Source organism: Passer domesticus, chromosome 9 (assembly GCF_036417665.1).
Source record: "Passer domesticus isolate bPasDom1 chromosome 9, bPasDom1.hap1, whole genome shotgun sequence".
Taxonomy (NCBI): Eukaryota; Metazoa; Chordata; class Aves; order Passeriformes; family Passeridae; genus Passer; species Passer domesticus.
Window position 1 is genome coordinate 35,233,705 of NC_087482.1, and position 15,325 is coordinate 35,249,029.

The following is a 15,325-nucleotide window of genomic DNA, read 5'->3' on the forward strand; positions in this document are numbered from 1 at the left end:
CACATGCCACAGATACTGTAGTTTTTTAGAAGTTTCTTTTAAAACTATCAAACGTTTATAATGTCTCCTTCAGATCCAAAACTGAACCTAAGAAATTCACTCCTTTCAAAAACTTAAAACATAGGCATCCAAATTCTGAACAAAGATTACCAATGAATGTTAATGACCTACAAAACATTAGGAAGATACAAGATCCATTTCTACATGGCCACGCTCAGATATAGGTATGGCTCCATAGGTTTAAAACTATATTTATGCAAATACACTGGGGAAATTTATCACCACACAACGGAGATTGAGGGAAGCATTAATGAAAACTTAAAACATAATCACATTTAAACATAAACCTAACCTGAAAATTTGATTCTTCATATGCAGGAAAACAGCAAGAAAATCAGCATGTACTTTAAAGCAGTTCACCTAACTATAAGAATTTAAATCACATCAATGAGTTCTCTGTCGAAGTGCATCTAAATCCTGACTCAAATAAAAAGCCCCAGTGTCAGCATCACTAGATGGCATGGAAAAAATGAAAGGCAGGATTAAAACTTCACTTCTAGCTGATCAGAAGGGACATTGTCCATCAGGGACAACAAAGTAATGTAAAAGCAAAAGCAGTAATACAACGTTTGATTTGCAGCATTACTCTCACTGTGCCAGAAAACGTGAATGTTATGGATTCAGAATAACATTAACTCAGCCCACTCCTCATTCTGGATATCTAATGGCATGTTTTTACAACTGTTTGTAATGTATGTGTCACATGGACTAAGTCTTTCTTGTGAGTCACACTATAACCACAAAACTATGCCTGAGCATTAACTTTTCTTTCTCCTCTACTCCATTTAAATCTGACGTAAAAACTTTGCCTATCTCTTTCCCCATACATGCACCTTCAAAGCATCTTGCCAATACTGAACACATTAAACCCTCAGACAAGAATTAGAACCACCCTTATTTAAATAAACAAAACAAAAAACCCCAAAACTCCCATCCTCCTGAAAATTAAAAAAAAAAACCACCAAAAATCCACAAACAAAAAAATAAACTAAAAACCACAAAAACTCACAAACCAAGTGAATAGAACCCTTACCTTCACATGTTTATTTGTGTGTTTTTACTAGGGAATTGCTGTAATTTTTTCCAAAAATACTGCTTAATTTCCTGCCAAAAACATTCCTTTAAGAAAAAGCACCTCAGTGTTTCTAGTAATCCCCCAAATTAGTTCAGCATACAGATGTTTTACAGACGTAGAGGCAGATGAAGCCACAATTGCCTTCCCTAAAAATGTTCTCCTTACCCTTATTAATCCCATTCTGTCTATTCCCAACAGTAAATCTCAAGTTGTGAAAAAACTCCCCCCCACCACAAAGACTTTAAAATCTCCAAGGACCTCTCCAGAAGTGCAGCCAGAGCCTGTGATCTCAGCTCTGACAACCAGGGATGTGCTAACTGCACAGATCACACATCTGGACAGCTGATTTAAAGATGGAAGTTCAACAACCTCCACAGAAAGGATGAGTAGGCAAGAAAAGTGAAGATGAAAACAAAGCAAAGACAAGTAAGAGGAAAGACCTGAAAAAAAAACCCCATTTGTACTACAAAAAAGTGTTTGACCACGATTGTATTTTTGAACTTTTCACTAATCTGTTAGTGCTTTCTGCAAGAAAGAAAAGCAGACACTGAGATTTCTACCAACCCAAGAATTTTCCACCCTTTTGCTATTATTTAGGGAAATACATGCCCGAAAAATATTATCACACTAGAATAAATTATGCTGAACTTCAGTCTTGCATAACATCTCAGACTCACCAGAGGGCTCAGAACAAGTTTGAGCCTCACTTTGTATCTCTATTTTGGAGAACTTTCTCCAGCTCCACCCTTAAGAGATTAAAGACCTACCCTGGGGTGAAGATATCTAATAACCTCCTCTAGACCCAAACAACAGAGCAGCCCTTGGCAAGGCTGGAAAAGGCATTAATATCAGGGTCCTTGCCTCTTTAATACACTTCGTACACACAACTGCTTTTCCTCAAACAAGAACATCATGTCAACAACAGAAAAGGAACATTTGAAACAGAAACACATGTTATACAAAACATTATTCTTGTTCAATCACCACTTGACTCCAACTCTCTCCTAAAACCAAATGCAAAATAGTTCACAGTGGGATTTACTGTTGTAATTGACTTTATTTTACAAAGATTTGCATTTAGACAAAACCAACTGGTGTTGCTCTGTGGTGACTCGAAGCCAAAATGGACATTTATTTTAGTTGTATTGAGCATTTGGTCCAATTCTTCAGTAAAAATACATACTTTCAAGATTCCCTTGTTTCTGTGGTTTCGACTGTTTGTGGTATACCTGCGTATTCCTCACTCCCTCAAGACTTTAAACTGTTGTCAGCTAATCTTCACAAGCAGGATAGACATCTTCAACTAGGCAAGAAAATACCTCATGAATAATACCCATATTTCAAAAATGAAGTGATTCATAACAGTACATACTTTTTCCTTAAGCCACCATTTAACTTTTTGCAGCCCTATTAGGTATTGCACATCAAACAAAAACTTCTTCTAGGGATGCTTAGCATAACAGTCTATTGAAATTCATTACATAATTAATATTAAGAAAAAGCAACTACAACACAGTAACTGAAATTAAGAAAACAAAAACAAGTAAGTTAAAGGAATACCAAGAAAGAGCAAAAAAACTTCTAGGCATTCTGAAGCCCCACACAAAACTTACATGACAAACAAATTTCTGACTTGTTTTCCATACCTCTATCCCCTTTCTGTTGAAGAAAAAAGCTTGACAGCTGTATATATACACTGGGTTTTTTTTATTTCCGTGAGTTAATCTGTTCTCATGGCTGATTTCTGCCACCTAAACTGCACTAGGATTAAGGTCACCTCTGCTATTCTTCTGCAGAACCTATTACATACCCTATAGACATATATTGAGGGAATATATCTTAAATACAGGTTGCCTAGAGAGGAACAGCTTGGCTGGTAAATCTTTCACAAAGACCTGACAGTTTTTAAGTCTACTATTTTAGTATTTAAAAATGCATTAGCTACAGAGACTCTTTAAAAGGCTATTTGAGCTTTCCTTGCTATTTCTAAAGTGTGAAATGTTTATTCTTGATTATTTATTCATCAGAGGAGAAAGAAAGAGAAGCCAATTTTGTGTCATATGCTTTGAAGCTAATCTTTACTCCCATGAAGAGCCTGGGAGTTTGTAGCTTTCATTTCAGACAGTTGCAAATGGAAATCTGTATCCAGGCATTCGTATCATGTTCATCACAGCACTATCTGGGCAGCTAAACTAATTATATCATTCCAGCTGATACTGTAAATATTGGCTCTCTCTAGTATTAACTTTTCCAATTCAAGCTGCACCAGCTATTCTAACGTGAAGGGATGGGAATGTTTTAGTGAAAAGATTCATCTCACATTTAGTTTCAACAATACATGTTATTGTCACAGGCATATGATGACAGATTCAGGTGATGAGCTGAATAAACCTTTAGAGAGCAAAGTAAATTCTTACATAATTTTTATGGCAGTATCAAAGAATAAAATGTAGAGAGTTCTCTAAATGAAGCCCTCTCAGAAACACACAGTAGAAGGCATGAAATCCAGAGGACTTCCTATGGTGTTATGACAATACTTCATGGAAGTACTCTGGTAATAGAGTAACTACAGATTTCTGGGCAGTTATGCACTAATCCATTTTCTTCTGTCTCTGGGTCATATTTATTCTCAGCAGCATTGGTTAAGCAATGTTTTCAATATTCAGATCCTTTCTTTGCCAGTGGCCAGAACTGAGCAGAACTTTATAAATTACAGACCACAGCTTAGTTAATGTGGCACTTGCTGAGCTGTTCTGCTTCTAAAAGCCTCATCAAATAAAGAACTGCACTGTGTCTGGATGACCAAGGAAGAAGAGTGCCATTCCCTCCCTTCATCCTGATTACTGACATTTTGCCAAAGCCTCCAGCACTTGAATTTGAATATTTAAAACATGAGCTTTCCTCTCTGCCCTAACTAAGCCTTCTAATAAAGTTCCATTCCCAGCAGCAATGCATGTGAAGGCTGTGTGCACCATACAGGAGGTTACCTTCCCAATTACTATTCAAGCATCCCACTAGGATTCCTGCTCCAACTGTTTGTGTACATGCATGTGGGTCTGCTTTCAATTAAACTGCACTGAGAACAGTTCTACCTGATAAATTAAAAGAAATAAAGTTAATGACCTGGCAGCAGCAATGCTTAAGCAAACAAGTTATGCAAACACAATCCAGCCATCCTTTCCTTTAAGGAGTTACCCTAAAATTAAACAAAAAAGGCATTTGGATGAAACTTGTGACTACTACAGCAATGTCCATTAACTTAGTTCCAAACTGATCTTGAACCCCAGGGTACACAAAGCCAAGAACACAACACTTGATCCCGGGAGCTGCAATGGTTCAACAGGAAAGATGTTACCTGCTAAGTCCCAGGATAACACGTGCCTTTTTGTTCAGCTGCATCCCAGTCACAGCTCAAAACTGCAACAGCAGATGGAAAACACAAGAAGAAAAAAGTTTCTTCAATCTAAGGTATAAGTAGAAAAGACCAATCACCTTGAAGGGCAAACTCTGAGACTGGAAAGGAAGCTAGAAACGGACAAAAAAGGATAGGCAGGAGAAAGTAGAGTGAGCAGATGCATAAAGTTGAGACAATACAGAAAAATCTACATGTCTTGAGTAGCTCATTAGATGTTTAGTTTTCTTTTCAACCTCATTTTGGAGTAAAACCCTGTATATTTGTTTATCTTCGTGTGCTGCTATAGAAAAGCCAAACTGCTCACTCATGTAGCATACAAGAACAAAATCCATTTCTCCATTTGTGGCACTCGTGCACTGGGATTTGGAGGCTTTAGCATCAGATCCTGCAACCCAGTATGTTGGTAATTCCAAAAAGGACAGCTATACTGAGCATGAGATACTGCACACAGACATCACATCTGGCAGCAGTCTCCAGGAGTCCAAAGAGGACACTAAAGAGGCAAACGAGTGGGGAGAACTCCTACATACTGGGGCAGCACATGCAGTCACTAGTGGAACTTCAGAGCCAAGACCAACCTCAGAACAACTCTGTCTGGATCACTTTCCTGTCACTACAATGGTTCCTTCTTCTTCAGCTCAGTTGCTTTCCCACCTTGTATTTCTGTCACAACTTTCTTTAGCTTTTATAGTTCTCATGGAACAAAATGTTTACTGAAATCTTGACAGAAAAAATGCAGCTTATCTAAGAAAATCGGTCATCATATCAAATAAAACTGTGACATTCATATCACACAGTATTTTCTTCTACTTAGAGTCGAGATCATCTTGTATTATTTTTTCACTTTCAGCCCCACTGAAGAGTGTACTAGTTCTTACAAAGTAAGAGCTCTCTGCACTAGCTAACTATTAAGGCAAAATTATCTGCATGGCAGTGGCACAAAATACACACTCCAAATTAATCTCATGCATTAACCACTACCAGTCAGTATTGCAGGTAACTCTGCACAAGCAACAGTGCCATGGAAATGCTGCAGAAGTTAAGTCTACCTTGGAGAGCAATATCATTTCCAGCAATGCTGCATGTCCAGGTGGAGCCTTGATCCCAACAGTCATTTCAAGATTATTTAAACAGACAGAAGCAACACAGAAGTTACAAATCTCTTCCTTTTTAGATTCACTGTAGGAAGAAACTCATATGCTTTGCCTTCTATTGGATGAGAAAAATTACCCAATCTTGTACCCCAACTGTCTCTATCTGGCAGGGAGCACAGGGTACACCAAGACCTCCAAGAAAAGCTGCAGATGAATTTCAGTATTTGAAGAGTTAATTGGCCAGCACTGACTAGGCCACTTTTCTGCCTACAGAGATCACATTAGACACACAAGCTCCAGAAATACAGTGTATGGTTTGGATTAGCACTGCTCAGGTTGGCTGCTCTCCCCTGGCTTCCTTCCCTTCTGCTCAGACCAAGTAGAAAAAAATTAAAAGCCCCACAACATATATCTATTATGTATTACCCCTGGTCCTGAATAAAACAAACCTTAATGCACAAAGTCCTTTATCTTGCTCCCTCACTTTACTGTACCTACATGATACTCAATAAAAAATTGCAAGTGATTTGAACTAAACATTGTACTTCAATAACAGGTAGAGAATGAATAGCAACATACAAATCTCTTGCTGAACGTTTTTACTCCTGAGGGCTTTTTTGTGAGTTTAAAGGCCTAAAGTTAACCACAATTTTGTATGGTTTTTTAATACAAACTTAAAATGGATTTTGTGCTTCGCAGTCTTTAGGTTTTGTTGGCCTTTTTTTTTTTTTTTTGTGGGCTTGTTATTGGTTTGGGTTTTTTAAAAATAAAAAACAAAACCATAAAAACCACACAGTAAAAAGTTACAAAACCATACTTGAAAAAGAGGGAACTGATCTTCAGAAAGAACTCAGCATCTGCTACTCTTATTCTCTTAAGAGATTGAGCCAAAAAGATTTGAGAAGTTTTTATTGCCAGATCTAAATTTCATTCCACAGGCACAGGATCAGATCTTTCATCCTCTACTTAACCACAAAGAACTGTGCAGAGAAATTTTGTTCTTCCAAAACAACTGATAATATCCTAAATGCTCAAAGCAGAGTACTTTCCAATATAAGCCAAATCCTGCATATTTTGCTTTTAAGAAATGCCACAGCAGACGCAAAACCAGTAGGATTCACACTGATGTTTTCTAGGAAAGAAGAAAATCTCAAAAAAAACCATAACCCATGTTTTAAAAGCAGCAGACAAAAGTTTCATTCTTGTACTGAATTAAACAGCATGTAAAACATTATGTTTCTACATTTATTGCTTTAGGATTTAAATTTTGCACCCACACCTTTTAATATGCACCATAAACTACCTTTTCACAATTTACCAGCTACATTTAGGCAATTCTCCCTCAACCCAATCCTCCGAACTGCCCTTCTCCACAGCACTCCAGTGAAAAGAAAACTCTCAGGGCAAGCAAAACTCCCCTCCCAGCAGAGGACTTGTTGCATTTGAAAGGCTGTTGATATCAGTATTGGGCAAGAAAAACCCAAGCAGCACGGGAAGAAACAGATGTAGAAACAGTATTCAGACATATTCTCAGAATATACAGCAAGGGTTCTCCATCTGCAGTGTTAAAAGCAATCAACATTGACTGCAAGTTGGATGGGGCAAACATTGACTGCAGTTTTGTATTAGGAGGTCCAAAGTGCTCAAAATGGTAAAAGCAAAAACTTCTTTAAGGTTGCACCATGAAAGTCCACATACAAACGTTTTTGTGAGCCAGTTCAGTGGGGTTTGATCCAAGTTTGTTTTCTGAGATCTAAATATCCTCTGACAAGGCTTAACTGTGCAACTCTGATTGTACAAAATTCCTTAAATAAGCTAAAATGAGTTCTTACTACATGTACATACATACTAAAGTTCACTAATCAGAGGTCCTGGGACATCAGATAGACTGAGGTACTTATATGGACAAAAGTAGATCTCTGTTACAATTTTAATAGCTACAATGGTTTGAAGGAAAAAGCCTTGCAAATACTATTTGAGTTATTCTATCAGACAGTGGAGAATTTTTTTGTTGTGTTAGCCATAAAAGCTACAGAACTTTTGCCAAAACACAGACCAAGGTTATCTAGCCAACAAAAAAAGCTTAGGAAGAAACATCTCTCTTCATATGGTGAAAGTATATGAAGTCATGAAGCCACACAAAACTATGCTTCTTTAAAGTTCATAAAGTCAGTATAATTTGACAGTCAATAGACTCCTGCCAAGACAGAACCACTACTGGTTTCAACCAATACTCTCATTTTACTAGGAGACTTGATGAGATAAACAGAAGCAAGTTCCTCACATTTTTCATATCTAGGTCTCACATGACTTTGTGAAAGTTCACCTGAGTATTGAAACAATCTGTATGACTGCTCTGCAATACGAGGGGAGCATTTCATAAGTGTGCTTGCAACTTTGAGACGGAGATGCTCCACACTAATAATGGCAATTGGATACTACCAACCTCCAGGATGGAGCTGATAAGAATATTTTTCTTCCCTTTTAATGAGATTTATTACACAAGAAACAACTTTTTACCATACAACACAGATACATTATTGAGATTCAGCACAGAGTGAGAATCCCCACATGATCCCCTAGAGAAAAACAGGAATGGAACCACTCAGCAGGAACACAGCTACTCAGCATTCAAGACACTCACAACTTCTGACACATACACAGTACAAATGGCAGCACTGGACTTTACAGAGGCTCCAAGTCAGTTATTTACCTTCACCAGCCACTCAGCTTGCATCAATCTGCTCCAGCATTTGTTAGCAATTCATCAAACATGACAAACAGGAACCTGACTATAAAGCAAAGAGAAAAGTTTCTACTTCTTACAATTCCTGAAATAGAGCCCCAGCAGTGGTCTCCACACTGGGCTGCCACATCTGTGCTCTGGGTCTTGTACACCCACAGCCCTGATCACAGTAAGGCAATGCTGAGTGGACACTTCCAGGAAAACCAGACCCATGATCTGTGTACAGCTCTCTCTGCCTCCTGACCCAATTCAGACTTGACTTTTTCTACAATCTTTCTCACCTGGATAAGGAAGGCAAAAGATGCCTTCCTCCCACTGAAATGAAAACACTTTTCTTTTTCAGTTGAAGTGTGCTATAAAAAGACCCAGCAGCAGTGGAGTTTGACATTCAGCCTCTTTTAAACTGAAATCTCTAAACAACCTACACTTTAGATATCAGTAAAATAAAAACAAAACTAAATTGCAAAAAATCCTTATTATTCAAACTCCAGTAACTTTTATAAAGCAGAAATACAAGTGTCACAAGTTGTTGCAGTTTATAAACTCAAAAGACTATAGAGATTGAAAGACCACTGAAATAATCTTAAATGACATTCAGAATTCTGCCAACACTATGTTTTTGCTGCAGAAATCCTAGGTTCATGCTCTTCAAGGTGGATTTCAAGTGCTAAGGAGCAAATAGCACTAACTCAGTTGGATAGTGAACTGTTTGCTGTGTCAAAGCTTTTTGCCAAACACATATATATAATTTTTCTTTTTGCTATATGGATAATCAACCCCAGATGGCAATTTACATAGGCAAAGCATAAAGGAATCCATGCACTGCTGGTGCTCTCAGCCTCAATCAGAGCAAGCACGGGCATTTGAGAATGTCACTGTTTATTTTTAATTGCTGTGTCCCTCCTTTGTGCAGGTTCAAGCGGTCAAAGATGTCGAAGTCCATTAGTAGAACTGGAAGGTGATGCCACTTCACTTGGTGAGAGGGTTCTTCAAATTTTAAAAAAGCAGCTAGTTTGTGACGTCCCTAAATGTACCAGCTGTCAATCTCAGTTACCACTGGGTCAGGGCAAAGAAAGGTCAGAAAGAGTCATAAACCACAATGTGTTGTGAAATGTGCTTCCTCCGTTACCTTGTACGCCTGAGAAAGGTTTGACCTTTTATAGGTATCCTAACCCAGCTCTGCATGATGCTGGCAGGGGTAAGTACAACACACAGCTCAAACTTACAAACATTGCTCCCTTTTAATGTGCCCTAGTTTCCATACCTGTGCAACATGAAGGTGAATGTCCTCAAGTTGCTAGTGCCAAAACACAAAACTGTGCCCACAGCTATTATGATCCCAAGACATGAACACACCTTGTATTTCACATACAGCAGTGGAAGGTTTAATTCATTAACAGCAACTGGAAAAATAACGAAAACTTTGAGGGAAGTAGTTAATGCCATAAGAGCCAAGTGATCTGGCTTGTCTGCCAAGTGACCTGTTCATCTGCTAAGTTGTCTGTCACTTCAGTGACTACTCTCCTAGTCACCTGGGAAGAAAGCCCACTAAAAAAAAAGCCACACAAAGTCTTTTCCACTGTTGGAAAACAGACAAAGTCTATTTCCACTTTTAAATACCAATTCACAAGTTATTTACTCTATTTTTGTCATTTCTTCCTTCATATGGATTCTCAAAAAGCAGATTTACTCCTAAACACATTTCTTCAAAACATTCTTGGACTACAGATGAAAAGCAGAATAGTCACTTCCAGATATAATCTAGTGATGCATTCTTTCTTTGCAAGAAATAATTACTCTGCCCTGTCTCCCCCATCTCCTGGAGCACAAAATGACAGGAAGTTTGGCAAATGCTATGTCAAAAAGAAAGCAGTGAACTCGCTGTGCAGGGCCCTGTTTGGGCAGGAGCCATCTCCCACTCCCTGCACTCCTAACTACTTGGCCCTCTTTGGACCCCAAGCACAGGCAGGCCCAGGACTGAGAAAAGGACACAACAGCAAAGGAAAGAACGCTGCCAAGTGGAAACCAGGAGAAGCTGAAGCTAGAGCAACAACCCCAGGAATCATAATCTGTGCAGGAATTCAAAGCATAGCTCCCAAAATAGGCTGCATGCTGTAAATAAAAATATAGGCAGTGAGGAACTCGACTGGGGAAGAAGAAATGTCAGAGTACATATGGTACAAATCACTTCTATGCAAAGGGCAATAGCATACAAACTATTGTTTGTATGCCACAGGTATCACTGAAGAGGCTGGCCAGAAATGAATTGTCCACTATCAGCCAAATACCTCAGGTGAAATCAGAATGCCTCATGTAGTCCTTCACCTGTCCAAACAATACAGTCAAAATGAGAAAACAGCATGTTCACTCAATGAAATAGTAAGGCCCTCACAGTAAAATGACTTGAAGATAATACTGACAGCACCAAAACAGTTCCATCCTTGCTTGTTAGGCCAGAATTTGGCCTGCCCACAGACTGTAATCAGCTCGGTCCACTTTTATGTGGCAGCTGCAAAATACTCCTCAAGTCCTAATTCATTTTGGGCAATTACTACTAAGGGAAAATCAAAGCAGTGATAATCAGCACCTGTGAAATAGATTTCACATGTTCCAAGCATAAAGCCACTTTGTTTTCTTTTAAAGGAAAAATATATATTTTAAGGAAATTAAACAGTTACAACAGTTGAGCAGTTCAAAGGCCATTGGAAGGTCTCTTTGACTTTCTACAGGCTCTCTGAAGAGCCCAGCAGCAGCAAGCCACCTACTGCATCCCAGCAGTTCTCTCAGAACATGCTGACACAAATTAAAGCCTCAGCAAACAAAGAGAATGTACATCAAGCATTTCAATGCCCTCTTCTTGTCATTTCCTTTGCTTTCAGACATTTTTGGAAGCCTACCTATATGGACTCTTTTGCAAACCTTCTCACTGCAGCATATCTCAAATGAGAGTAAACTCCCTCAAACCTTGTTCAGTCCTTGGGTGCATCCCAGCTTGGAAACATGCCCACTTTGCTTCTCTGAATTTGAAAGCCTAACATGCTAATCTAGATCAGTCCTCTCTTCATCCAGCTAAACTACTGAGCAGGTAACTTTACAACTGCCTTATTTAAAAATCACTATGCCTCTTACTGTTATAAGCTGAGTTATAATAGAGTACAAAAATAAGAATTGAAAATAATTGAGTAATTTCAGACTGGATGAGAACACTCTCTTCTTTGTTGAGTGTCTCTGTCAGGAAAACCAGGGGGAATGAAAATGAGAGACTCACCTTCAGGGCAGGAATCTCCACATTGTCACCAAGGCTAACAGAGCCAGAAAGAATGGTCCCTGTCATCACTGTGCCTTGACCCTTGATAGAGAAACAGTGGTCAACTGCCATAAGGAAGTGTCCTGAGGGGTCTCTTGATGGCAGGTAAGCCTGAGACTTCAAGACCTGAAAAAAAAGATAAAAGCAGCACCATGCCTGGGTGAAAAGTCATGACAGCAACACAGCAGAAGGCAGGCAAGCAGATGATTGATTGAACAAGCTTGCAATTTTACTCATTTCAGGCATCTCCCAATGAGCTTAGAACTCACCAATGTCAAATTAACTGTGTGTGCCACAGGGGAGGCGCACACTTTGGAGCAGGAACAGTTCGATTTTCTGCCTCAGAAAGATTTGGTGTTGCACATTTAGCTTGGTTAGCAAAACCTCACTGGCGATAAAGTTGCTGCCAAACTCAATATAAACACTGCAGCAAAGCAAAGAGGAAAAAAACTATGTGTGTCATCTCCCCCTTTTTCCTCCCTCTCTCAAAAGCACAATTTTACAGAGCATTTTGCTACTTCAGCTTTTTTGGATTTTGTGAAAATGAACTTACGCACAGATATTAGCGCTCCATAAAGCCCATCTCTGACTCCCTCCCAGAAAAACTGTAATACTGGGTTAAGTTTTCAAATTCAACTTCCCCTTCAGATTTTTGTTAGTGCTTCTTGAAGGGTCAATCCATTAGGAAAAACTACATAAGTACCATTTTCTAGAGAAATTCTGAGTTTAGTGGTTTTTTTTTTTTGTTGACAAATACTAAGTTTCTTAAAATATATCAGCAGACAAAATATTTTAATTATAAAAAGGAAGTCATGTACTCAACAGTGCTTCAAAGGAACTGGTTCACTCCTTTCTCAAATCACTTTTGATATTTCTCTCTGTTATATCACCTGCAGGTACAACTGGCATTGCCTTTAACATCTGTTTTTAAGGTCAAAAACTGCAGTCCAAGCCCAGGTTGCAATGGCAGAACAATGGAGAGTCTCTTAGGAAGGACAGAAGGGCTAATAGCTCCAAGTTCAATGGCAGGGCTCACACAGCATTTGCCAGCTCATCTAATATTAGGTTTCAGTTGACAAAACAGCTGCAATGAGAGTTTCCTTCAAAGGTTGTAACCCTGGAGAACATCCCAGTAAATCTAACAGGAGCCAGATAAAGGCAGAATATATGCCAGATAAAGGCATATCTACTCAACTCTAGAAATTGCTGGGGGCAGACAGGGCCTGGCTAAGTCTGATCTAAGGACACACTACATCCCATCCCCAAGCCCATCCTGACTCACACAGCCTGGGAGGTGATGCAGCATTCAGTGCTCAGCAGCCTTGTGGAATATCCTGCCGTAAGACAAGCCTGGCTGCCCAGGGCCAGGCATCCCTAGATTTTTGAGTGATGCTGCACCCTAACTTCAGCAATTTATAAGTACTTTAAACCTGGCAGCATTCAAATCAGAATCTGACAAGTCTTCAAATAATGATGCCTTTGTTTTGAGATTCTTTTCTGCTGTCTGATGCAGCAGTGGCATTTCTCCAGGGCAAAGATGCTCCTGTCCCTAAGCTAATGACAGAAAGGATGAAAAGTATATTGCAAGCTACAAACTGCTCTCAGCTATTTCAGTTGTCCTGCTCTTCACAGTATAAACATCATGCCATGTAACTAAGGGTTTTGAACATCTGAGAATAGATATTTTCATGTTATTATTATGTTCTTCAGCATGTACCTCGATTAATTCAGAAATACCCTGTGGATTCTCAGACTCTGGGGCTTCTGGTCCACCAGGCTTTGCTGCAACAGCAACAATAGGACACCCTGAGAATCTGAAAGAGAGAGAAAGACTTTCACCATTAGACCACAGATCTTCTACACATGTCAATATAGAGACCAGGCTCATTTGAAGGCTAGGAAACTCCCTAAAATTCCAATTCATCTGCTCTTCTCCCACTGTGACTGACAATTTCTTCCTGAATTACCAGCAGATCAGCACTACTGAACTTCACTATGAAAGCTTCAGTCCTGTTGCACATTAGCTGCTGATTCAATTCTGTGACAGTCACATGCAAGATTCAGTTCATTTCAGAAGCAAACATCTGCTGTTACCCAGTCTTAATGCAGTGGTTTGCATCCAAAGTCACTTTACCTGGAGACCAGCACATTTTTAACTTCCATTAAACAATTAAAATTCTAAAGTCATAACCTTCAAAACTGGAGCCAAATGCAAGATGCCTCATGATGCCTACCTGAGTCTGCAATATCTGTAGACAACAGAAAGATCTAAATCTACTGAAATCCATGCCTGCAAAACTCACAAATCTCAAACACAAAAGGGTTCAGAGAGGAGCAGTACAGCCAGCTGACCTCAGTTTACCTTTTATGCTACAATCAGTTTTATTCTTCAAGTACTTAATTATTTTGGCCATCCTCTTGACACCCACCCCCCAGTGATTTTCTCACAAAAGGAAGCAAACTGGAGGGAAGAGATGGGGCTTTGCTAAAGAAATGTTAAGGTCTAGAAAGGGAGCTCACTCAGTGCTCCAGCTGTAATCAGGCACATGAGGTATTTTCTTTGTTTACACTCCATAAGCCTGAGGCATCTAAGGACAAAGGGTACTAAAAATGTGCACTGAAAATTCCTGTGATTAACCATAAAACTTTTTGAAATTTATTTTCATACAAGTATTTCAGAGCACTGTGTTGCAATAAACAAATTTATGTGTAACCAAATGCTTTACTCCTCTTCCCATACACCAGAACAAACTGGAGTAATAGTATAGTGCATTTGGAGGCACTTCTAAACATGATCCAGCCCTACTGAAACTCCATCAAACCAAATTTCTCCTGGAAGAATTTAGATCCTGCTGAGCAAAGCAAGAAGCTGATGTGCAAAAAATTTTTAAAAAACAAATTTCATTCATAGAGAAAATTTACTTTTAGTCTTGGTATCAATTCACAGAAAACCAAGTTTTGATTAGATAAATTCACAAATATCAAACTATTGAAATATACAACAGTTACCTTCCTCGGCCTTTTTTTTTTTTTTGGCCTTCCATACAATTTCCTGACAACATTACAATAATTTCCCCTGCATTGGTGGCAACATCTACTCTACAACTGCAACAGCCTTCAGCTTTGCTGGCTGCTATGGAATTCCACATGCATACCTATGTGTGTGGTGAAAATATTTCAACAAGTAAACTATTTGAAAGAAAAACAAAAACAAAACCCCACAATTGGCATTAGAGGCAATTGTCAAATGGTATCATATGTCCTGCTAAAAAGAATAGTTTAGGAATACATTTGGAGATTCAAAGTCAAGTGGGAAAAAGGCTGTTGAGAAACTCCACACGCCCCAGATACAACAGGACAGGCACATTGCAATCACACCCAGATCAGCAGTGCTTTCAAAGCACCATCAAGCACAGACTGCACACAGTGCCAAAACTGAATTTTGGTTCTCTCTCCTGTGTACTCTGAATCCTGTTCCTTAGATTATTCAACTCAAAATGTGACCCAATAGTTATGTCCCCTTATATCCCTGAGCAAAGCAAAGATGTGCTCCAACCACATCCACCAGTTCTTCACCTGGATGTTCTGGCTTTGTATAATCCTATCCAAACTCCAAGCAGCTCTTTAA

At 39.0% G+C, this 15,325-nt stretch overlaps 1 protein-coding gene across 10 annotated transcripts in view; it reads right to left on the reverse strand.

Moving 5' to 3' along the window:
* EEFSEC (eukaryotic elongation factor, selenocysteine-tRNA specific) overlaps positions 1–15,325 on the reverse strand; it is a 126,620-nt gene that overhangs the window by 73,558 nt on the left and 37,737 nt on the right. For all 10 annotated transcript variants that reach the window (XM_064432705.1, XM_064432701.1, XM_064432697.1 and 7 more), the window contains exons 3-4: positions 13,415–13,511; positions 11,659–11,823 (exon numbers count right to left, since the gene is read on the reverse strand). In XM_064432705.1, the coding sequence (XP_064288775.1) occupies positions 11,659–11,823; positions 13,415–13,511 (262 nt within the window). The remainder of the gene's footprint in view (positions 1–11,658; positions 11,824–13,414; positions 13,512–15,325) is intronic.